Source organism: Leopardus geoffroyi, chromosome B4 (assembly GCF_018350155.1).
Source record: "Leopardus geoffroyi isolate Oge1 chromosome B4, O.geoffroyi_Oge1_pat1.0, whole genome shotgun sequence".
NCBI classification, from domain to species: domain Eukaryota; kingdom Metazoa; phylum Chordata; class Mammalia; order Carnivora; family Felidae; genus Leopardus; species Leopardus geoffroyi.
This window is the reverse complement of record NC_059341.1, coordinates 36,770,859-36,794,993: the sequence shown is the minus strand read 5'-3', so window position 1 is coordinate 36,794,993 and position 24,135 is coordinate 36,770,859. Positions and strand designations below refer to the sequence as shown.

The window sequence follows — 24,135 nt, the reverse complement described above, 5'->3', positions numbered from 1 at the left end:
ACAGATATCTCAGGCCTTGGTTGTTTCCTCAACAAATTAAATTTTGTTATTTATGGGTATGGGCATATGTACTCTCGCAAATAAAGACAAAGTAATGGACATAACAGAATTCAAGTGGAGTCAGTATTAACTGTCATATATTCCTTTGATATATTTTATCAAATGTATAAGTCTTATAAAATCTATATAGGAGACTTTTCAATTATATATTCAAGGCATTGCTTGGATCTTTTAAATATTCCACTCTTATAAAATACTGTATGTTCTTGATACTTTCTTCCTGTGTTCTTCCCTCATAAGGGGCATAAACAATCCCAAAAATGTACATAAAGTTTAAGTTATTTAGAATAGTTCTAGGAAGCAAGAAGATCCAGAAATGAAAATTACGTTGCATCGGCATGCAGTGTACTCACTGTGTGCTCACATTAATGCACTGCTTGTCAGCCTGTATTATAAATCTTAACGCACTGCCAGCCATTCTTCTTTAAACTTTCCAAAGTAAGCCATCAGGCAGTAAATTTACATACTGTAGAAAGAATGAATACTTAATAATGGTTAAGATGCAGTGACATGTGGTGTCAAATCCAAGTAGGCTTCAAAGAAACCCCTCTAAACTGAAATGGAACACCAAAGTTTGTGGGCCTTTTCATTTCCTTAACTTACCTACATAAGAAATCCTGCATTCATTTCTCACTTTCTCAATTATTTTAACTTAGACTTCTAGGTCAGGGTTTCTCAAATGCAAAACTTGATGGTTTAGGCTGGATAATTCTTTGTTGTAGGTCGTGGTTCTGTGCATTGTAGGATGTTTAGCAGCATCCTTGGCTTCTAACTAGTACATGCCTGTAGAAACCACCTCCCCCAGTTGTGACAACCAAAAATGTCTCTAGATACTGACAAATGATCCCTGGAAGGGCAAAATCACTTCTGCGTGACAACCATTACTCTAGGTTAGTGACAATGACAAGTTTTTTACATTTTTAGTAAGTCACCGTAGCACTATAAGAAGTAGCAAAAGGAACCAAATTAGCACTCTCAAATACCCTTTGTCTTTAATTATTCTAATACAGGGTTATTTCACATTGGTAGTCGTGCTACTTTTTCCTGATTATTATACTTTCAGTAACAATTTTATTATGAATTTTACTATTTTGGTCAGCTAAAATTATAGCCCAAACACAGCAGTAGTAAGTTAGGTTTTAACCACTAGTGGTTTTTGCATGGGATCAGGTTACATTCTGTGATATAATCTGTCTCTAACCCTTTCTTACAAAAGATGCCCCAGTGGTCTCCCATACATACTTAATCAAGCTAATGTTTCATTTTGCTCAAGCAAACTCTCAGGAGTTTGAATGTTTATTGCAAAAGCCTGACCTCTCTGTACTTATGTAGGGCTTCGCTAATTTGTTGTATTCACTTTTTTCCTTCAGGCACAGGGGCAAAGCCAGGGTCAACCATCCTCAAGTAGCCTAACAGGGGTTCCATCTTCCCTGCCCATACAACATTCTCAGCAGGTGAGAACAACTAACTCATTGCTACATTTTATATATTAATAGTAACCAAAACACTGCTTAACATCTTTTCATGAATTAGATTCCTTAAGTAAATAAATGGTTTGCCATGTTCTTGAAAGAAAAATCAAGAGGCATAACATTTGTGTCCAGTAACATTTTAGAAAATCTTCCCTTTTGTTTAATGTATTTTTAAATTATCTACTAAATTTAGACATATGTTGAAATTCAAAAGAATCGTTAACTGATATTTATCTGCCTTCTTAAATACATGATTCTACACATAATCTAACAACACAAAGAATGTCAGTTTTCTTTTTATATTTGTGACTTATCCTTTTATGAGCATTTTGCTATTGCTTTCATTGTATTTGACTAATAATGCTATACTCCTTTTTAATTAATTTCTAATCTGTGAGATGGGATATCAGATTTTATGCTGAGAGAACTGAACAGCTATGTTAGGAACTTTTTAAACATTTTTAAATTTTGATTTGGGGAGTTTATTCCTAAAGGTCCATAGAACTCAAAAGATTATAGTACAGTGCTAATGTATTCAACAGCAAAACTAGTAATTGTAAAATTAAACATGTGTAGTTCATTACTGATATTAGTTAATAGCAATTATTCGCATGGGAATAAGGCTTTTTTGACACTGTTGAATATTTTAGCTGTTTCAAATAAAATTGATAGCCACCACATTTGTCGTAAAAACTTCCTCATGAACTATTTCATTGACAGTTCCCTGCGAAGTGTGTTTTCCCAGCTATCAAGTCATAAATTGGTTTCTGTTTCTATTAATATTTTATTGTATTGTATTGTATTTTTAATGTTTATTTAGTTTTGAGAGAGAGAACAAGAGACAGAGCATGAATAGGGGAAGGACAGAGAGAGGGAGGGAGACACAGAATCTGAAGCAAACTCCAGGCTCCAAGCTGTCAGCACAGAGCCCGATTCGGGGCTCAAACTCATGAACTATGAGATCATGACCTGAGCCGAAGTCAGATGCCTAACCAACAAAGCCACCCAGGCACCCCTCTATTAATTTTTTTAAACAAAGCTTTTAATTTTTATTACAGATGGTCTCCTTCCAGGCTAGCATGTAATCATATAGTCATTTGATACTAGTTTAAATTAGTTGTTCCTTGTACAGGATTAGTTTGGTTATACGTACATTTACTTGGTGACCAACAAACAGCCCTGTCTACAGAATTTAAAGGCTGGTAATCATATGCTTTGTCTTGCTCCTGCTTTTTCTTTCAGACAAGTAGATGAATCTGTATATAATTAGTTAAATTTGAGTAGTCACAATTTGCCAACCTTAACAAATTGTATTTTAGTTCTGTTAACAACCTTTAATGAAAATACAAATTAAAAATTACATGAAGCTGTTTTGAGGGCAGAAGCGCTATCAGGTTCCACTCCTACTTTGTTTATCTTTGGACACAGGCCAACACCAATAAACCTGAGTAAATTTAAGTGCTTGCTCTGTTCTTCCTTCTCCAAAGGAATTTGTTATGTATATTATATGTGGGCATATAATATGTATACTTACTAGCAAATGAAGATAGTGAAACAAACCATTCAGTTTATTAGTAAGAAAAATATGTGGGGGTAAAGGGAGGACAATTCCATAAATGGTCAGGTTAAAAGAATTTAGGTAGTTGACTCTTCTGGGAAAAAATGTAGCTAAATATGGCTGTAATACAATCAAAATTTATGTGTCAGTGATGCTTTTTGTAGATACTTTTATTTTGTGAATTATGTTACATAGAGGATGATATTTAAATAGAATCATAAAATTGGGCCCTCAAATTATATAAGTATATGCAGTCTAGAATACTTAATTTTTTCAGGGTCACATAGCCAGTAAGTGGATAGAACTAAAAATTATAAGCCAGAATTCAGCATTTCTAGAATAGGGTTTTTTTCTATATTAAAGTTCTACAGGGACTTATGATTCTGGAGAGGTACTCAAGAATCTGCATTTATTTGTTTCAGCTACTGGGATTTCTTTTTTTTTTTTTTTTTTAAGGTTATAAGCTCTGTACTATATGGGTGGAGTTTATTTTTAGATGTGAGTTTCATTTTTTTATACTGTCGGTTTCCAACCCTACCTTTGGAAACCATATCTCTAATTTTATTAGAGTGAGAAGAGAAATGTCCTTTAGCTGAAACTTACTTTATTCCATGGGTTTCTGGACTGTAACCAATAAGGGATTGCTTTTTTCATGTTTTGATCAAGAGTCCCTTCTAGTGGTATGTGTATCTTAATGAGGTTCCAAAAATAGCTTCCTCCTACTAGAAAACTTAGTAGCTCTTTGCCATGTATGCCATAAACCACCTTACTTAATAATTTGTTACAGGGGCACCTGGGTGTCTCAGTCATTTAAGCATCTGACTCTTGATTTTGGCTCAGGTCATGATCCCATAGTCATGGGATCGAGCTCTGTGTCGGGTTCTGCACTGAGTATGGAGCCTGCTTAAGATTCTTGCTCTCTCCCACTGCCCCTCTCCCCCACTCACGCTCACTCTCTTATAGCTCAATAAATAAATAAATAAGTAAAATAATAATAATAGAGCCAATAATAATTTTATATTTTATTTTATGATTAATTTTTATACTACTACTAATATTACTATTATTTCTTCTTATTATTATTTCTTCCATTGAATCTTCAGGTGTTTCTTAACTTTGTGTTCAACTGAGGCTCATGAACATTTTTTCCATCAAGCACCCTTCCTTATTCAATAGATAGTACATAGTCTGTATAGGCTATTTGAACTGGTTTCATGAGGCAGGTTTATACAAAACATGTTTCCAAGTTGCTGTGCTAAACAATACCTATTTGGCTGAAGTGTTGTTTATTAGCCAGTGAGATTGTGCACAAAAAGATGACCATCTATTCCTGGCCTACCCAGGGGTGCCACTTCTCCCTAAATACTCTAAGGTATAATTGGCATACGTGCCTCTCTTATTTTAAGCAGAGTGATGGTACATGTCTATAAAACTGTTATTTCTCAACAGTTCTCTCTCTCTCTCTCTCTTTTACACACACACACACACACACACACACACACACATACCAGTAATTAAACAGATTTTTTTTCCTAACTGAGTTCATGCTCCCAAGGACCATGTGCTAGATAGGCACTGAGGGTCAAGATGGATCAGATATGACTACTTTCAAAGAGCCTAAGTAATCTAGTAAACATACATGTCAACTCCTACAAAACACATAAGCGTAATAGTTAAGATTATATACAATGTGCAAAGCATTTTACCTGTATTTTTATTTAATCCTTGTATGAACCCTGTAAGTATACTGTCATTATTTTCATTGTGCAGATGGGAGAGCTAAGGTAAGATCTGGAGAAGATGAGTAATTTATCCAAGCTTACACAGCTTATAAGAGGTAGAAACAGAATTTAAATCCAAGTAGTCTGACTCCACAACTCACCACTTAACTGCATCCCAATTATGCCACCAAAGGAGAGAAATTATATCTCTTTCAAGCAGGGAGGGGAATATCAAGAAGGCTTTATGAAAGAGATAGCATTTGAACTGAACTCTGATTGTGAGTTAAACTCATGTAAGAATAAAGAGTGTTCTAGGCCAAAGTGGCGGGGGGGGGGGGGGGGGCGGTGGTCAGTATAAGCAAGGTAGAAAACAACAAAGATAGAAAACTGTGAGAACAGAAACCTTTAGTTCAGTCTAGCTAGAACACAAGTAAGTAAAGGTATAGGTTCATAAAAAAAAAAGTTGATTGAATCCACATCTTGATGTAAGCTTGGTTCTGCATTGATAGAAGTGAGAGAGAGTTAAGCATATGCTCATCTGTAAAGTGGTATATTTTTTTCCTCAAACTTTTCCCTTTCTCTTAGTAAAGAAGGAAATCAACATATTGAAATTTTTATCATATTTGCACATTACGGGCTTTCACTCTCCTTTATTTTGAACAATAAGCAAAAAAATGTTAATGGAATAAAATAAAACTGGTGAAAACATGTGCTTGTAAGGACCTTAAAATAAGTATATGTAGTTGGAGATGTTTATAGACAACATCTGACAGAACTGGTTTTAAAATAAAAGCTAAGAAATTAAATATAGATTTGGTCCTTATTCTTAAGGGAGCAACTTCACTATTCCAGGTTCTATTGTCATTGTGAACAACTTATTCAAAGGTCACTGTAAGGAGGTAATACAAAGATTACATGAATATGAACCTATAAGTTATGACAAAAGCAAAAAAATCCAGCTGTCCTAATGCTATTTATGATGCTTGTCACTGAAAATTTTACACAACTTACAGGGAAAGTATTATACTATGCTCCAGAAAACTAGAGCCTTTGTAGTATAGCTCCAGTGAAGATAAAGAGACTGGTTTATTATGTGGGAAGAGTTTGAATGAGGGAGGCGGAGCAATATTAATATATATGTTAATATGTAATATATATATATAATATATAAGTTAATATATAATATATATTATATATATAATATAAGTTAATATATGTTAAGTAAATATATGTTAATATATTTATGTAAATGTGCCATCTTATTTAGAGATGTAAATTAATGACTCAGATAATGGTAGACGTTTCAGTGTGAATTCCAAGTTGACCAAAAAGATTCTCTAGTTTTTTATTCTCCTTTCTCGGTGAAAATATGGAAAATTATTTTATAATCAGAGTTGCCTTATATTTGGATATATATATGTTATTCGTTTTTGAAAATAAATGTTATATAATCAGTAGCCAGTTGTTCCTGATTTAAGTTAAAATAAGAATACATTATCAGAAACAAGAAAAAAACAAACACTACTATTGTCATCATTGTGTGTCAGCATTTTGGGGGGTGATTTTAATTGATACAGTGAGAGCGAAGTAAGAAATAAGTATCAGGAGAACAAAAATATTTACAGATTATCACCTAACAAAATCTAGGATGTTCATTAAGGTGGTCAGGATCATAATATATATAAAACAAATAAAAATAAGTCTTGGGAATGCAGTGTGTAGCATAGTGACTATAATTGCTATGGTATTGTACATTTGAAAGTTACTAAAAGAGTAGATCTTAAAATTTAAAAGTTCTCATTACAAGAAAAAAACTGTAACTGTGTGGTGATAGATGTTAAGTAGGTTTCTTCTGGTGATCATTTCACAACATACACCTATATTAAATCATTATATGTCAGTTAAATCTCAAGTTTTTATGTATACATATACTTATAAACAAATAGTATATCTTTTTACCAGCAGTATCTAGTTAGTTGTATAGACCAGGACATATGTAAAGCTACTGGTTGTAGCCTTATTTTAAGTATCAAAAAAATCAACCAAAATGTTCATCATTAGGATATTGATGCCATTGATAAGTTAAATGAAAACAGCATGTTAGAGAACTGTATTTATAGAATGAACATGCTTTTATTTCAATATGTAATTGTGTGTAAATGACCAGTTATATATAGAAAAAAATCCATAAAGGTGATGACCAAACCATTGATAGTGGTTGCCTCTAGAGAAACGGGGTTAGGATATTTCATTTAACTTAACGATCTGATACGTTGGTTAAAAATTTTTATTATAAGCAGCTGTTGTTTTGTGTTAACCAAAACAATTTTAAATTACTTAGAGACATTAGAGAGTCTTGAAAGTCATTTGTGAAGTTCAGATTTTTGTTAGGCCAGAGGGGGCCACTAACTTATTACAAAATTTAGTATTGGGAGTACAATTATGTACCATACATTAAGTTTAGATGTATTAAACCAGAATGCCTAACATGTGGTTGATTGCTAAATGTCACTTATTCCTTTGCCCTGCTTTGAATTGAGTGATTGTGTCCTTGTTTTCAAAGAAGGAAGTATCTTTTTGGCAGTAAAATGAGCAGTCTCTAAGGTATTACAACTAGTAAATGGTAAAGCTAAAATTCCACATTCAGTGTTTTTCTATTTTGTGGCTGTAATCAGAGCTATTCTTCAAGCAAATTAATTACACGGTTGCAAAAATACAATGAGAGAGCTTAAAGGAAAGAGATTGAATTTGCTTAATATAGGACCAAAGTAAGAACAGATATCAAAAAAATGGGAAAAACCAGAAGGAGATATTAGAGGAGAGAGGACCTATTTGGATATGTTATCTAAAGATCTTTGTGAATGACCTACTGTTGGGGTAAGGGGGATGATAGGTGAAGAACCAATAGTGACTCAAATTCTGAAACATTGGTTAATTGCTCTTCGTGGTACCATCACAAATAAAGAACACTAGAGGAAAAAGAAATAAATGTGTGAAGGGGAATTGATGAATTTGGGTTTGTGTATGTCTTGATTACTAATATTGTCATTTATAGATACAGAAGGCTTTAGGCAAATGTACTTCCTTAGAACCATGCTATTAATGACTTGAAACAAAACTGAATAATTATACTTTATTTTCAGCAGCAGGGAGTACAGCAGACTGCCCCTCCTCAACAGACAGTGCAGTATTCACTTCCACAGACATCAGCCTCCAGTGAGGCCACTACTGCACAGCCAGTCAGTCAGTCTCAGACTCCACAGGTCTTGCCTCAAGTATCATCTGGAAAACAGGTAGCTCTTCATTTCTAAATAGATGCTAAATGGAATCTCCATGTAACTTGTATTTTCTCATGGATAGGCTTCTATCTTCTCTAATGTTGAAATACCAAAGTTGGTTATTTTCACCACAAAAATGAATTGACAATTGTTCCTTTTGTGCACATGAATTAGTTAATGTAAATAGGTACATACTGACAGCATTCACAATCCAAAAATGCTTAACTTTTAGGTTTATCAGTCTGAAGTCAGTTGGACAAGTATTAGAACTGGTGGGTTAAGTAACAGTGCTTTAGTAACTGAACCTACGACATTTTCTAGAATTGAGTTAGCTATATCTAATTATTCTAGGTTTACAACTATGCTGTATTTTTCATGCAGATTTATGCATTTTTTTCCTCTTTCATTGCCTACTGACAGTAAGTCATAAAAACCCCTTATATGGAATCATGTTCTGTTGTTCTGAGTCGTCCTTTGAATCACTTGAAAAGTGCCCTTTTGAAGGTATATTCTACTGGATGACCTATTTTAAACTTTAACGTTGGGGCTTGTTGTCCTTGTATTTTGGCACAATGTATTGTTTCTGTCGTATTTCATCGCATCTGAGATACTGTCAGTTGTCAAATGCACCATTATGTTATGTAACCAAGTACTGACACACCATTAATTATAAGATACATCTTAGTTTCACAAAGGTTAAAATGACCAGGTGGTAGAGAGGGATGATTCCATCCTAGAGTCAGTGAAATATGGTACTCATACCTACTTTCATTGGCCAGTGTTAGACTTAAGAATTGTAGAAGCAAAAAATAAAAATAAAAAAAATAAAGAATTGTAGAAGCAATACAGATTGAAATCTAATTCCAGTAAGAAGGAATTTCGTTTGAATTTCAGTAACTACTATAATAGCAGTCATAGATGTAGTGACAACAAATATACCAATGGATTAGGGTATGTGAAATATGTCTAAATAGAGCTGTAAAAAAACAAACTCTGCTTTCGGAAGTGTCTTCTTTTATTGTCGAACGATGAAACATTAGTAAAATTTCCTACAACAAAAGATTTGAAACAGCCGGTCTGTCAGCCTCTCTGTCTCCTGTTATCCTTTCCCTATTCTTGTGTGGCACATTAACTTAAACTAATGTATGCAGGTTTGGGTTTTTGGTTTTTTTTTTTCCTTCTTTTTGGCTAACACATAAATCTTGCTTTTGGCAGCCTTGCTTTTTTCTTTTCTTTTCTTTTCTTTTTTTTTTAAGTCTGTCTGTTTTGTTTTTCTTTACCTTCCCAGCTTCCAGTTTCCCAGCCAGTACCAGCTATCCAAGGCGAACCTCAGATCCCAGTTGCGACACAACCCTCAGTTGTTCCAGTCCACTCTGGTGCTCATTTCCTCCCTCTGGGACAGCCACTCTCTACTTCCTTACACCCCCAGTATCCTGTCTCTCAAATTCCCATATCAACTCCTCATGTGTCTGCGGCTCAGACAGGTTTCTCATCCCTTCCCGTTACAATGGCAGCTGGCGTTAATCAGCCTCTGCTCACCTTGGCCTCATCTGCTACGGCAGCTGCGATCCCAGGGGGACCAACTGCGGTTCCTAGTCAGCTTCCAACCCTTCTGCAGCCTGTGACTCAGCTGCCAAGTCAGGTTCACCCACAGCTCCTGCAACCAGCAGTTCAGTCCATGGGAATACCAGCTAACCTTGGACAAGCTGCTGAGGTTCCACTTCCCTCTGGAGATGTTCTATACCAGGTATTGTTTTGGCTAGCAAAAAGGAGGGCACCAGAGGGTTTGGTTCTAATAGTAAACCATCAAGGACTTGAAAACCTAATAGTTGAGTGTCAAAATAACTAGCAGTAACAAAAGTGTAGCTGATCTCAACTAGAGAAGCTAATACAGTAAAATTCAGAGAAAAGGTAGGATAGTAATGTTGAACGATTCATTTCCATTTTTCTCAAGACACTTCCTTGGAGGAAGATGGTTCTCTCAATATTTGATGTAAGCTGACTAAATGCTAGATATGGCTAATAAGAGAGTAAGTACATCAGGCTACTTTTTTTTTTTTTATAGGTAAGGTAAATAGAGTTGCCAACATGGTACCAATAAAAAGCTTCAGATTAGCCTGTCTTGATATGACTAGAATGATTACCTTGAAGAGCTTTTGCATTCTCCCACTTTAGATTGGCTAGAAAACTGATATTTTTCTAGAAGGAATTAGTTTGTTTCTCCTATTTAAATCTGAAAGAGGAGAAAAGCCAGTAATTTAAAGTGCAATTGTAGAGTCCCGTCCCCTAAATTGAAACCAGTATACCATTTCATTTCAAGAATCATCTTTAAATCTTCTTTAAATTATTAGAAAGAGATGGGACTACTACTATTCTTCTTTACTATGTGCTTTCGTTTTTTGTTGGGTTTTTTTGTTGGTTTGTTTGGTTGGTTGGTTGGTTTTTTGTGCATGTCTTGCTGTTTTGCTAATTTGATGTCCCAACCTGCACTAACTCACCTTCCTCATTTCTGTCACAGGGCTTCCCACCTCGACTGCCACCACAATACCCAGGAGATTCAAATATTGCTCCCACTTCCAGCGTGGCTTCTATTTGCATCCCTTCTACAGTCCTATCCCCTCCCATGCCGACAGAAGCACTGGCTACACCGGGTTACTTTCCTACAGTGGTGCAGCCTTTTGTGGAATCAAACCTTTTGGTTCCTGTGGGCAGTATAGGAGGACAGGTTCAAGTGTCTCAGCCAGCAGTGAGTTTAGCACAACAAGCCCCCACTACATCCTCCCAGCAAGCAGCTCTGGAGGTAAATGGAATTACTGCATGTTTATATAACACACACACACACACACACACATACACACACACACACACACACACAATGGGATAAAAATGACAAAGAAGAAACATAAGGTTCCCCTGTTTAGAACTCATGTGGAGACTATTTTCAAACTAACTTCTAAATGACTTTTTCTTCCAGCAGAATGAAATGCCATTGTGGGGGCCTTGTTGCCACTGGCTGTTCTGTTGGGAAGTGAGTGTGCCTTGGAGAAGATTAACCCTATTAGCACTTCACTTCTCTAGCTAGTACTTTAGTCATTATTCTTAATCCTTTCACAAATTCTTGCCATGGCAGTCATAAAAGTATCTTATCCTGCTGTGCTCCCAGTAATCATTTTTGCCCTATTAGGAGAAAGATAGGAATCATCTTTGCACTTTGCTCTGCCTGTCCTGTTGCACACTTCTAGGAAGATGCTGGCTGCATGCAAGTTGTACTTTCTCACTCCCTAGCAGCTATGTCGGCTGATGTCACACCATGCAGTCTATACCGAGACTTAGCTTTAGAAACTTCCTTTGGAATTTTAAGACCACTGTCTTTAGATGCTGAATATTGAGAATTACTAGTAAATTTAGTGCTTCTAGGACTTGGGGGGGGATAAGAAAAAAAAAGGGTAGCTTATTGGAGATGATGAATAATAAAATGTATTACTGCCAAGACTTCCATTATCCTTTCTATTTACAGAGTACTCAGGGAGTCTCTCAAGTTGCTCCTCCAGAGCCACTTCCAGTGGCACAGGCACAACCTACCACTTTGGTCTCTTCTATAGACAGGTATGTAAAAGTAAAATTCTCCTTCCTTAACTGGTAAGTGGTATAAAACTTCAAAACATCAAACCTTTAAACACTGAACTTTATTTTTCGAAGTGCACATTCAGATGTTGCTTCAGGAATGAGTGATGGCAATGAGAATGTCCCATCATCCAGTGGAAGGCATGAAGGGAGAACTACAAAACGGCATTATCGAAAATCTGTAAGAAGTCGCTCTCGTCATGAAAAGTCCTCACGTCCAAAATTGAGAATTTTGAATGTAAGTATTGCTACTGTGTGAGTTTCATATAGTTACTTAATGTCATTTAAATATTTCTAAGGCTCAGGTATAGTTATGAAAGTTTAGAATTTTCTAATCACCCAAATAATACTGTTAAATTCCATATTTTTATGGTAAGGCACTATCTACCTTTTAGAAAAAGTTTTAATTTGTAGAACAGAGACTTTACACTCCTTCCAGACCCTTCAGTGTAAGATGAGGAAATAGCTCAAAGGCCAATATTTTCTTAACGTTTTCTTGCTACCAGTTTAAGAGGTAAGTACCAACAAGTCTTCAGGGAATGGTGGTAGCATCAGGCTTAAGTTCAAGTGATAATCTGTATTACTTTCTCAAATTTAATAATGGAATAATGGAATAATATGTAATATGGCTTCTGAGATATGAAGTACTTTTTCTTTTTTTTCTTTTTAGGTTTCAAATAAAGGGGACCGGGTAGTAGAATGTCAGTTAGAGACTCATAATCGGAAAATGGTTACATTCAAATTCGATTTAGATGGTGACAATCCTGAGGAGATAGCAACAATTATGGTATGTCTGCATTTGGAGTTCCAAATTTTGCTTTAGTACTTTTTTTAATAACCACTGCCCTAAGCAAATGTGCAATATTTTGTTATCTGTTTTGACAGTTCTGTATTTATTTCAACGTGAATATAATTAGCACACCAAACCTGTGATTTAGAGATACTTTTGTCTAGTACCTGTCTAAGTGTTGAAGAATTAACTTACATATCAATGAATAATAGTACAGGTGGTGTGCAGATAGGGCAGAAGTTACAAAAGTGGCAATTGGAATGACTTAAAACATGAATAACACTCTACTAATCAGACTGACATCACATTTCTTTTACAGGTGAACAATGACTTTATCTTAGCAATAGAGAGAGAGTCCTTTGTGGATCAAGTACGAGAAATTATTGAAAAAGCTGATGAAATGCTCAGCGAGGATGTCAGTGTGGAACCAGAGGGTGACCAGGGATTGGAGAGTCTACAGGGAAAGGATGACTATGGCTTTGCAGGTTCTCAAGTAAGTTCAGCATTCCCATAGTGAAGCTTTGTTTATTTAAAATATTGCTATAGTGTTAAATTTGCCATGCAACATGTTCAATGATACCACATTACATCAATGGCTAAAATTATCAAATATTTATGTCCTCTTTGCATGGGGCCAATTGCTTTGCCCAATCTTTAAGATTGTGTTTAGGGGTGGTGGGGGGAAAGATTGTGTATGAGAATGAATTTGGTCACTTTTGTTTGTTGTAGAAATTGGAAGGAGAATTCAAACAACCAATTCCTGCATCTTCTATGCCACAGCAAATAGGTGAATTTCTTTCCTTTCCATGTTTGCTTTTAGCTTTGACCTAAGAAATTTTATACTAATGAAATCTTAAAGCTTCATGTTGGTGACAATATATAGATAATGCAGTTAAATGGTTTCTTTTTACAGGCATTCCTACCAGTTCTTTAACTCAAGTTGTTCATTCTGCTGGAAGACGGTTTATAGTGAGTCCTGTGCCAGAAAGCCGATTACGAGAATCAAAACTTTTCACTGGTGAAATATCAGATACGGGTAAGGAATTGCTTCTACCACAAACCTATATCAATCCCATATCATCTCTGCTATATTGGAAGCTTGGTCATCAAGCAGTAATTCAAATGATGACATAGACAATAAAGAAGAGTAGAAAATTGAGATTATAATCAACAGGCAAGCATGGAGGAGCAAAATAGAGGATGAATAGAGAGGATTAAAGAACAAGAGCCAGAAAGGACAGCCACCCTAGATACAGCTTGTGTAATAAATAATACGTAGATACAGTAATATGTTTTGTTTCTCCATTTAGGACTATTGTATATGCTTTGAGGTTGCTCTTTTTTTTATCTTTTTTCTCTTTTTTGAAATTTTTTTTAAATTTTCTTTTACCCTCGAAATAGATATTCATACAAGCTAACTTATTTTCATCAAACTGCTCTTTTACTCTGCTGTTTTAGAAAAAGCCTGTCATTTCCTCAGGAGAAGTTTTAAACCTTCTTGGTATGTGGCAGTGTTGGTAACCCAAAAACAGATTGTTAGGACAATTTTGAATCTACCCTTTTAAAATGGACTGATTATGAATTTTGTATTCTCCTTTGCAGTTGCTGCCTCAACATCCCATGGCGCTGGAATGAACTTGTCTCATTCTGCTTCATCCCTTAGCCTACAACAGGCGTTTTCTGAACTCAGACATGCCCAAATGACAGAAGGGCCCAATACAGCACCTCCCAACTTCAGTCATACAGGACCAACATTTCCAGTAGTACCTCCTTCCATGAGTAGCATTGCTGCAGTCCCAACCACAGCAGCAGCCACACCTTCAATATCAGCCCCTGCAACTAGCAGCCCTCTTAATGACATGTCCACATCAGTAATTCAGTCTGAGATTCCAGTGCCCACTGAAAAAGGGATTGGTGGAGTTGCCACCTGCACAGGTGTGATACCGTCAAGTGGTCTCCCTGTACCTCCTATATCTGAATCACCAGTATTTTCCACTGTGGTTTCAAGCATTACAATACCTACAGTTGTCTCAATATCAACAACATCCCAGCCAGTTCAGGCTTCTACATCTGGGAGTGTTGTTTCTAGCATAGGCACTTTGCCATCTATACCAGTTTCAACGTTAGCCTCTGCTGCGGGCAGTGCTGCTGTCTCAGGTGCTAAGCCTCCACCTGTAGTATCTCAACAAGCGACAGGCAGTACTTCTGGGGTAGCCACGTTAACATCCATTGCTGCCACCACTCCATTCCCGAGCATAGCTTCTCAGCTGCCTCTTCAGCTGAGCAGCAGCACCTCTGCTCCTACTCTAGCCGAAACAGTGGTGGTTAGTGCACACTCACTAGATAAAACATCTCATAGCAGTACAACTGGATTGGCTTTGTCCCTGTCTGCATCATCATCTTCCTCCCCTGGAGCAGGATTATCTAGTTCTGTTTCTCAGCCTGGTGGGGTGCATCCTTTGGTCACCCCATCAGCTATGGCTTCTACTCCTGTCCTTCCTCAAGCAGCAGGACCTACTTCTACACCTTTATTACCCCAAGTACCTAGTATCCCACCTTTGGTACAACCTGTTGCCAGTGTGCCTGCTGTGCAGCAGACACTAATTCATAGTCAGCCTCAACCAGCTTTACTTCCCAACCAGCCCCACACTCACTGTCCTGAAATAGATGCTGACTCACAGCCCAAGGCTCCTGGAATTGATGACATAAAGACTCTAGAGGAAAAGCTGCGGTCTCTCTTTAGTGAACACAGCTCATCTGGAGCCCAACATGCATCTGTCTCACTGGAGACATCACTGGTAGTAGAGACCACTGTCGCACCAGGCATCCCAACCACTGCTGTTGCACCAAGCAAGCTCATGACTTCTACTACAAGTACATGCTTACCACCAACAAGTTTGCCATTAGGGACAACTGGTTTGTCAGTTATACCAGTGGTCACACCTGGACAAGTTTCCACCCCAGTCAGCTATGTGTCCACCCCAGTCAGCACTACATCAGGAGTGAAAGCTGGAACTGCTCCATCAAAGCCACCTTTAACTAAAGCTCCAGTAAGATTCTTGTTTTGAAATAATTTGATAAATATGATTATTCTTTCCCCCAACCCCGTAAGTGCCTTTTTTCAACTCAGCCTTGCAAATTAGAAATGTAGTTATAAAGATGGCCTGGCCTATAGTAGACATTAAGTGTTTATTAAATAAATTGAAAATTATTTTAGGATATATATACATTGAACACAAGAGACCTCCTTTTTTTGGAATATGGCAAGATTTGGGGGTTAATTATATTACATGATTTTCTAAGACTATATAATAATGAGGTAAAATACAGACGTTCCTTCCTCATTGGCACCAGCTAAAGAAATCTGTATCCCAAAAGGAAGCTAAATGCTTCTGCTAGCAATTATACATAGTAATAGCAGTTTACAATGATCTTTGTTTCAATGAGAATGAAGCAGATTTTCTGCTTTGCTTCAGTTCCACGGTGTACAATTTGGGGTGTACAAAAACTGGAAGTTGGTGATGAATTTCATATACAGGGAAAAAGAATCTAATCCTAGGAATAAGTTAACTAAAATGTGTTTTCTAATTCCGCTATGGTGGATTTCCTCTCATTCTCTCTTCAGTCTCTCTGATCTTCTCCAAATAACAAGGCTGTGTTTTTTCTACTATATTCTATGCTTCACTTACTTTCTGCATTGCCATTGATTGTAAAATTCTTTTTATAGTCGGCCAGTAATAGAGGCTGTGTACAAATTGCTTTATAGTGTTAGATTTCTGATGACTTTTGTTATCAGACCTGCCCCTTGGTTATTTCTGAATTGTTTTCTCGGAAAAGTCTTTGTTTTAGGAAAAGCCTGATGATACTGTACTAAAACAGTGGCTCAAGAATAACTGTGCCTCTCATGTCCATACAGCCTTTGATTCTGTTTTCCCTAGGGAATAACCTTCCACTAAATTTTACTATTCATTTTATTGGTATGTAGTAGTAACCCCATAATAGTATCATGGTTATAATGTCCTTTATTTAAGATAGATACCAGAATATAAGCCAGATGACAATCATGCCTTAACTATAGATATATTTTATTCTTATATTTCTGCATTTGAATTAGTTGATTTACTGGCCAGCATGTAGTCTTTCTCATGGACTTGAATTTCCCTTCATTGTCTGTAGGTGCTGCCAGTGGGTACTGAACTTCCAGCTGGTACTCCACCCAGCGAGCAGCTGCCACCTTTTCCAGGACCTTCACTAACTCAGGTGCCCCAAGACTTGGCAGATTTCTTTTTGTGCTCCTACTTTTTCCTTCACAAAGCTTATTTAAATTCTCCATTGCATGATCTTGGCTTTTGGCTCCTCTTTAGTTTTGACCTAGTAACAACTTTCTCTTAAAACAGTGTATATAGCCAATGATCCAGACCTTATTTAAAGTAAGAAGCTTCGTGGTTCTTTTGTTCAAGTCATCTAGAACACATTTGATATTAATATTTTTTCATATTTTATGAAGAAAGAAAATAGCAGGGTTTACATGTTACCAGACAAATGTAACTCCTGTCATTCACAGTTTTCTAGAATAGTGAAATTGCATCTGATGAATGAGATTAGGCTCTAGACCATTGTGGAAGTAAAAAATTACAAGTAATCAGAATTAACTTTGAAAGTTCCTTAGGAAAAGATAACTGATAATGCCCCTTTTCTGTGAGTTCAGTCAACCAGTTTTTTCTCTAATGTTTGACATTTCTTTCAGTGACCAACAAATAAAGTAACTGGCTTAAATATAGATGGATATAAGGGTCATGTTTCATGAAAATATGTCTTTTATCTTTCAATACAAAACCTACACAGTTTAGTTAGCATGAGATTACTCATACAGGAACTGAGAGCAGTGACATGAATGTGAGATTCCTGTTTCACACTCAGATCTGCTCATTGGGTCTACCCAATGGTGATCAGAATTGCCTGCAATATTTAAATTATCATTTCCCTTTTCTACCCTACCCCACCACCCCACACATTTATTTAGTTGAAGTCCCGTAAGGAAAGTAGTTATTATTGAAGCCATTGTAACCATGAAAAAGCTTCTGCCATGAGCAAAGTAGTAAACATTGAAACTAAAATAGGAATTTATTTTAGAATTATATAGAAGAAAAACATAAATTGCTAACACAAGAAGTCTGAATTTATCACTTCTACAGCTGTACAGTAGAATATAAAGAACTTGCCATGATAGAGTAATAACTCCAAAGAGAACTCACTCCATCAGTCACCACATTTTGGAAAAAATACATTGTGAAAGTCTGTAAGTTAGGGGTTTTACACCTGTTTTCTCATTAAAAACATGTATTCAGACACGTATTCAGGCTCAAATGGATGAGAAACAGCAAATAAAATGTGAGGAGGTGAGGTTTAGTGGATAATGCCTATATAGAGAGGGAGAAGGATAAATGAAGGCTGTAGAAGAATAAGTGATAGAAGCCAAAATAGATGTGGGATTATGGCCTGTATCAAAAGTAAAAAGTTACTGGCCTTGTGATGAATGGTGGTAAGACCTGGTTAACAGGTTGGAATGCCCAGACCTCCAGTTCCTTTTTGCTGCCATTTATAGGGTATAAGAAGTATAGATTAAGACCTAAAGAAAAGAATAATATCCTTGATAGTGATCAAATACATTAATGCCATCTTTTATTCATAAGGACAAGTTCTCAGAAAGATGTACCAAACTGAAAAAGAAAAAAAAAAATTAATCTACCAAAATATCTTGATACATTTTTCAGAATATATATATATTTTAAGTTTATTTACTAGCAGGGTGAGAGGCAGAGAGAGAAAGGAAGAGAGAGAATCCCAAGCAGGTTCTGTGCTACCAGTGCAGAGCATAATGTGGGGCTCAGTCTCATGACCCATCAGATCATGACCTTAGCTGTAATCAAGAGTCAGATACTTAACCAACTGAGTCCCCCAGGCACCCCCAGAATATATTTTTAAAGAGAGGACAGGTAGAAACTTTTGTATCACTTTAAGGAACATCAAACATAGACTTCAAAACTGTAAAAACATAAATATGACTGAATTTCTCTAAGGCTTGGGAAATTGACATATCATTCAAGCAATATAAGTTAATATTTAATATATTGAGTTTTATATTCAGTGACTAGACAGATGTTACATTGTGTCAATCTAAAGCATCAAAGAGTATTCCTTATTTAGATGCGCTATATGTAGTGCTTCTGAATATGCCAAAGACCTCTACTTATTGTAGTTGTTTCGTTCAGTCCCAGCAACCTCTGGAAGATCTTGATGCTCAATTGAGAAGAACACTTAGTCCAGAGACTGTTGTGGGGACATCTACAGTTGGGGTAAGTTTTGAAAATTTTGCCAAAATCTTTCCATAATCCTAATATATCACATTCCTAAAACATACTCTAACCTATTAATACCTTTGACACCTACAGAGTTAAAAGCATTAATTCAGAGTCTTTGCTTATTCCAGCAAACAGAAATAAAGCAGATTAAGATTAACACTGACCCAGTGGTATAACTGTGGAAAATATTTTATTGATTTGAAAGGTACTTTTCTTGTCTTGCCTCTGGTTAGAATTATACCATAGATGAATTCTATGGGTTTTGTATTTATGCTTTGGAGGAAGCTGTGCTTTAAAAGTTAACTTCTTCCTTTTAAGCTTGTGATACAATAATGTTCTGATTAAAACTATTTTTTCTATTATTATCCAAGTTATACTCTTAAGTATCCCATGAGAAAAACAAACAACAATATAGAAGCAACTCAGAATTTTTTCTTAAAATTTTTCTGTTTTTGTTTTTTTTTTTACATCAGACTTACTTTTAGGCTTAAAAAAAAAAAAAGACACAAGTGTTTCTTCACATATACTATATTTCTTTTGCCCTGTATAAAAACCAGAGGAAAGGCAGCATGGCAACAGTTTAAGAGTGACTGAAGCTAAAGATTTTGTGGTATCTATGTGTATGTGTTTTGCAGCCTGTGTCCGTGGTGGCTCCAGCAGCAATTACAGAAGCAGGAACACCGCCTCAGAAGGATGGTGAGAAGCATCCTTCTTCCTCTTATGTTATACCATTTCCAGTCCTCTTTATAATTGGTTATAGAGTTTACTATCTCAAAGACATTCTTAAGAATGTAGGTGTATTTGAAACAGTTTTAAAGAACAATTTTACGTATTTCATAACTTAGGAACTTTAATACTAATATTTGGAACATGTAATATTAGCATGCAAAAGGTAATGATAGTTTCTCGGAATAAGACCCTTTGTTATTAGCTAGGATAGACCCTTGCTAAGAGAGAGAAGGAAATTCAGGCCTATTTATAAAAGTTAATTTACCTTAATCTCTTGGCTTTTGTGACACTAGATAGATAGAGGTAGAGATAAGCTTGACTAGCATGGATGGTAGAAATACAAATATAGGGGCGCCTGGGTGGCGCAGTTGGTTAAGCGTCCGACTTCAGCCAGGTCACGATCTCGCGGTCCGGGAGTTCGAGCCCCGCGTCAGGCTCTAGGCTGATGGCTCAGAGCCTGGAGCCTGTTTCCGATTCTGTGTCTCCCTCTCTCTCTGCCCCTCCCCCGTTCATGCTCTGTCTCTCTCTGTCCCAAAAATAAATAAACGTTGGAAAAAAAAAAAAGAAATACAAATATATATTGTAATCAGTTTAAACGTTATTTTTTTTCCATTACTGGAGTCTTTAGAATTGGCGTGTTTGTACACAGTCTCTTGGCAAAGCATATTTCCAGATTTTGTAACAACTTAAAATTGCCATGAGAACTTTTATGAGCATGCTCTTGGTCATGAGTTCATATCAGCTACTTCTTTTCTGAATTTTGTTATAAATCTGTTTTCACTGCATCACCAGTCCCCCCACAAAGTAGGAAATTTAAAGCTTCTATTTGCTGTCACCTTTTCTCTTAGAACCACTTATATTCAAAAGGGAAAATAATTAAACATGAGCTGTATTTATTCAGTGTGCTTTTGTGTAACACTTAATATTGTTCCTTTTGTAGTTTATCCATTCTCCTCACTACCACCTACATATGTTTCCCTGTATAACTATTAATAAGATTACCTGAATACTCAGATCTTTTCTTTCTTCCTTAAATTCTGAATTTCACTTAAAACCTCTCTAAATTGGGGCGCCTGGGTGGCGCAGTCAGTTGAGCGTCCGACTTCAGCCAGGTCACGATCTCGCTGTCTGTGAGTTTGAGCCCCGCATCAGGCTCTGGGCTGATGGCTCAGAGCCTGGAGCCTGTTTCCGATTCTGTGTCTCCCTCTCTCTCTGCCCCTCCCCCGTTCATGCTCTGTCTCTCTCTGTCCCAAAAATAAATAAACGTTGAAAAAAAAAATTAAAAAAAAAAAAAAAAACCTCTCTAAATTATCTTCAAGGCAATTATATTCTGAATTCACTCTCATTTTAAAAGAAGTGACTTGAAAATCAATGGAGGGGCACCTGGGTGGCTTAGTTGGTTAGTGTCTGATTTCGGCTCAGGTCATGATCTCACAGTTCATGAGTTCAAGCTCCGCATCGGGCTCTCTGCTTTCACTGAAAAGCCCATTTTGGATCCTCTTGTCTCTCTCTGTCTCTGTCCTTCCCCCGCTCATGTGCATGCCCTCCCACCCACCAAAAAATAAATAAACATTAAAAAAAAAATCATTGGAACAGACTAGAGAAGTTTAGAAATGGACAAACTATAAAGAAGAAATATGAAAAAGGTGGGCTTTTAAATCAGTGAGAAAATGCTAGGATATTTCAATAAATGCTTTGTGACAACTGGACAACCATCTGGAAGAAAGCTTAGATGCCAGCCTTGACCAACATAAATTCCAAATGGGTCAAAGATGAAAAATGATAATGTAAAATAGTGCTGTAACAAAACATACAAGAAATCTTTTTCTTTTCTTTTCTTTTTTTTTTTTTTTAACTGTCTGAAGTAGGATCAACAAACTTTCTGTAAAAGGCCAGAAAGTTGTATATTTCAGGCTTTGCTGGCCATATAGTCTCTGTCACAATTACTCGAATCTCCTATTGTAACCCCAAAACAGCATAGGCCATACGTGAATGAATGAGTTTGGCTCTGTAGTCTAATAAAATTTATTTACAGAAACAAGCTGTGGGCTGAATTTGGTCCGTGATCATAGTTTGCTGATCCCTGATACAGAAGCAATAATAGATTCAAAACTTTCTGCATGGAAAAAAAAGCCATGATGTCCAAAGATAAATGAAAAACTGGGCAGTGGTGGGTATTCATATCACAGAAAAGACTAGTAAGTGATAGCATTTCTGAACCTCTCATTGGTAAACTTAGAAGTTTAATAGCCACCAGTGACTTAACACAACCTCTTTAGAGATCAATTTAGTAATGTCTCTCCAGGTTTTAAATGGGTATGATTCAGCATATCCATTCTTAGGTATTCCACAGATTTATAAGAAAATACTTGGTAGAACACTTACAATAGCAAGAAGTTCTGAAAAACTTAAATGTCCATCCACAGAAGCCTGTTTAAAATATGGTACTTTGTATACATATAGCATACATACAGACAGACATAAAACACTGCAGCCATTAAAAAGAATGAGAAATCAATATGGAATGCTAAGATACATTGTAAAAATATCAAAATCAGTGTTGTATAAAATTGAGCTTACTAGTTGTATAAAATAAAGAAAATGCTTGTATATGTCTATATTATCTCTAGGAAAAAAACCTCAAGTGGTTGTCCTTAGAAAGGATGACCTAGGTGGCTTGAAAGTTGTTCAAAACTATTTATCAGTGATTCTGACACCTTGTACTTCCTGTTCTAAGATTTTTGCCTAAGTGTTGTATAAACCGAGTTGTCATAGATGATTTTCATTTTAAAAATGCGTCTTTGATATCCTAAGTAAAATCTCATAATTCTCTTCATTTATTTTTATCTTTGAGTTAAAGAATGAGTAATTGAATTCTTACTACCCATTAACCTTAGTTTTTATAGTATCTCTTATGTTGTAGTTAAGCCTTGAAGCTGCTTTGCTTATATGTAACTTTTATTCCTCCAAACAATAACATATCATCTGTACATGTGTGCAAGGAAAAGTAGAGGACTAATGATAAATTTTCAGACTTTGACAGTATTTCACAAACAGTATCTTTCAGACTAAAGGTATCTAGTAAGGAGAGTAAATAATAACTATTTTCCTTTTTGGACAAAGCCCAAGGAGAAAAGAAGGTAAGGAAATTTTCCTTGCCTCAGACCATTTTTCTCACCTCATAGGTACTTTTATTTTGCTGTATTTCTGACCAAAAGGAAAAGAAGCTAACTAAAAAGAGATGCTAACTTAAGTTCTTTTTCTCCTCCATGTACTTGTTTCAGTTTCTCAAATCACAGAAGGTCCTGTCCTAGGAACTAGTTCAGGAACTGGTGTTTTTAAGATGGGACGATTCCAGGTAAGACCATTACTTTCCCTTGCCTTGATTTCCTCTTTGGGGTGAATAGGTATATAATAAAATTATTACTTACCTTTGGGACACAATCGCCAATTTGATGATATATATCTTTTTTATAGTTCTTTATCATTTTACCCTCTTAAAAATAATACGTGTTTAAAAAAAAAAAAAAAAAAACCTTCTGGGGCACCTGGCTGGCTCAGCCAGAAGAGCATGTGACTCTTGATCTCGGGGTCATGAATGTGAGCCCCACATTGGATGTAGAGATAGCTAGAAATAAATAAATATGTAAACTTTAAAAAACAATAATAATACATGCCAATTAAAGGAATGCAGAATACTTAGTACAGTAGAGAAACAGTATACTGTCTACCCCATCTTCCTACCTACCTCCTCCACCCAGGATTACTTTTTAGGGTGTGTTTCCCCTCATTCCTTTTTCTATGTACATGTGTGTACAATTGACCCTGCTTTTCTGAATGAGATTTTGTAGCTTTTTTCCCAATCTAGTAGTTGGTTCACCTAACCCATTCTCCTATTATTAGTCATTAGGTTGTTTCAAATTTTTCTATCGTAATAAGTAATGTAACAGGAAACATTTTCTATGTTTAGGTCAATTTTTTAGGATTAATTTCTGAAATGAAAATACTGAGTCAACATCAAGTGATACATCGTTTTCCCAGGTGGTCCAACTAGTGATTTATTTATTTTTTTATTTTTTACTACTTTCACAACTGCTTTCCAGTTATTCTCATGGTAGCACTGGGAGTTGGGGATAGCAGTTGATATTTTTCTCATTTGTAAACTGAGGTTCTGAGAGTTTGTACTGGGCTGAGTTTATAATACATGGATAAATTAGAACAAGGATCTGGATCCTCCTTTTGGTCCCATTTACTTATGTTGATTCTTGAAGCTTAGCTGGCATTTAACATTCATTGTCTTTAATCTTTGTAGTTTTCATATTCACAGGCAACCTTCAAGATTTCATTCCCTGTTATTTATATTTCCACAAAGACATAAATCTAAGTCTTGTATATAACATGAGATCTGGAGGTAAATTATTAACTTAGTAAGCTTAGCCAGCCACTGAGAATCTGTATCTAATCTGTACCATCTCAGCACAGATCTTGTTCTCTATAATGGTATTCCATTTATTTTCACAGTGAAGGTGGAGGGGCTTATG

The 24,135-nt window shown here is 36.1% G+C and overlaps 1 protein-coding gene and 1 long non-coding RNA gene across 50 annotated transcripts in view; one reads left to right on the top strand and one right to left on the bottom strand.

Annotated features, from left to right (window-relative positions):
* Nucleotides 1–24,135, top strand: part of WNK1 (WNK lysine deficient protein kinase 1) — a 164,030-nt gene that overhangs the window by 126,734 nt on the left and 13,161 nt on the right. For 12 of the 49 annotated variants that reach the window (XM_045464081.1, XM_045464076.1, XM_045464068.1 and 9 more), the window contains 15 exons: nucleotides 1,431–1,514; nucleotides 7,955–8,104; nucleotides 9,378–9,836; nucleotides 10,608–10,889; nucleotides 11,607–11,695; nucleotides 11,789–11,951; nucleotides 12,384–12,500; nucleotides 12,823–12,996; nucleotides 13,233–13,290; nucleotides 13,417–13,539; nucleotides 14,106–15,553; nucleotides 16,680–16,763; nucleotides 18,776–18,859; nucleotides 19,501–19,561; nucleotides 22,879–22,952. In XM_045464081.1, the coding sequence (XP_045320037.1) occupies nucleotides 1,431–1,514; nucleotides 7,955–8,104; nucleotides 9,378–9,836; nucleotides 10,608–10,889; nucleotides 11,607–11,695; nucleotides 11,789–11,951; nucleotides 12,384–12,500; nucleotides 12,823–12,996; nucleotides 13,233–13,290; nucleotides 13,417–13,539; nucleotides 14,106–15,553; nucleotides 16,680–16,763; nucleotides 18,776–18,859; nucleotides 19,501–19,561; nucleotides 22,879–22,952 (3,450 nt within the window). The remainder of the gene's footprint in view (nucleotides 1–1,430; nucleotides 1,515–7,954; nucleotides 8,105–9,377; nucleotides 9,837–10,607; nucleotides 10,890–11,606; nucleotides 11,696–11,788; nucleotides 11,952–12,383; nucleotides 12,501–12,822; nucleotides 12,997–13,232; nucleotides 13,291–13,416; nucleotides 13,540–14,105; nucleotides 15,554–16,679; nucleotides 16,764–18,775; nucleotides 18,860–19,500; nucleotides 19,562–22,878; nucleotides 22,953–24,135) is intronic. The other 37 variants (XM_045464082.1, XM_045464080.1, XM_045464077.1 and 34 more) reach the window with 16 other exon arrangements.
* On the bottom strand, nucleotides 2,501–23,983 carry LOC123590672. The gene is made up of 3 exons (XR_006708910.1): nucleotides 23,883–23,983; nucleotides 12,636–12,640; nucleotides 2,501–2,547 (listed from the first exon to the last, which is right to left on the bottom strand). It is a non-coding gene; the product is annotated as an uncharacterized LOC123590672 (long non-coding RNA).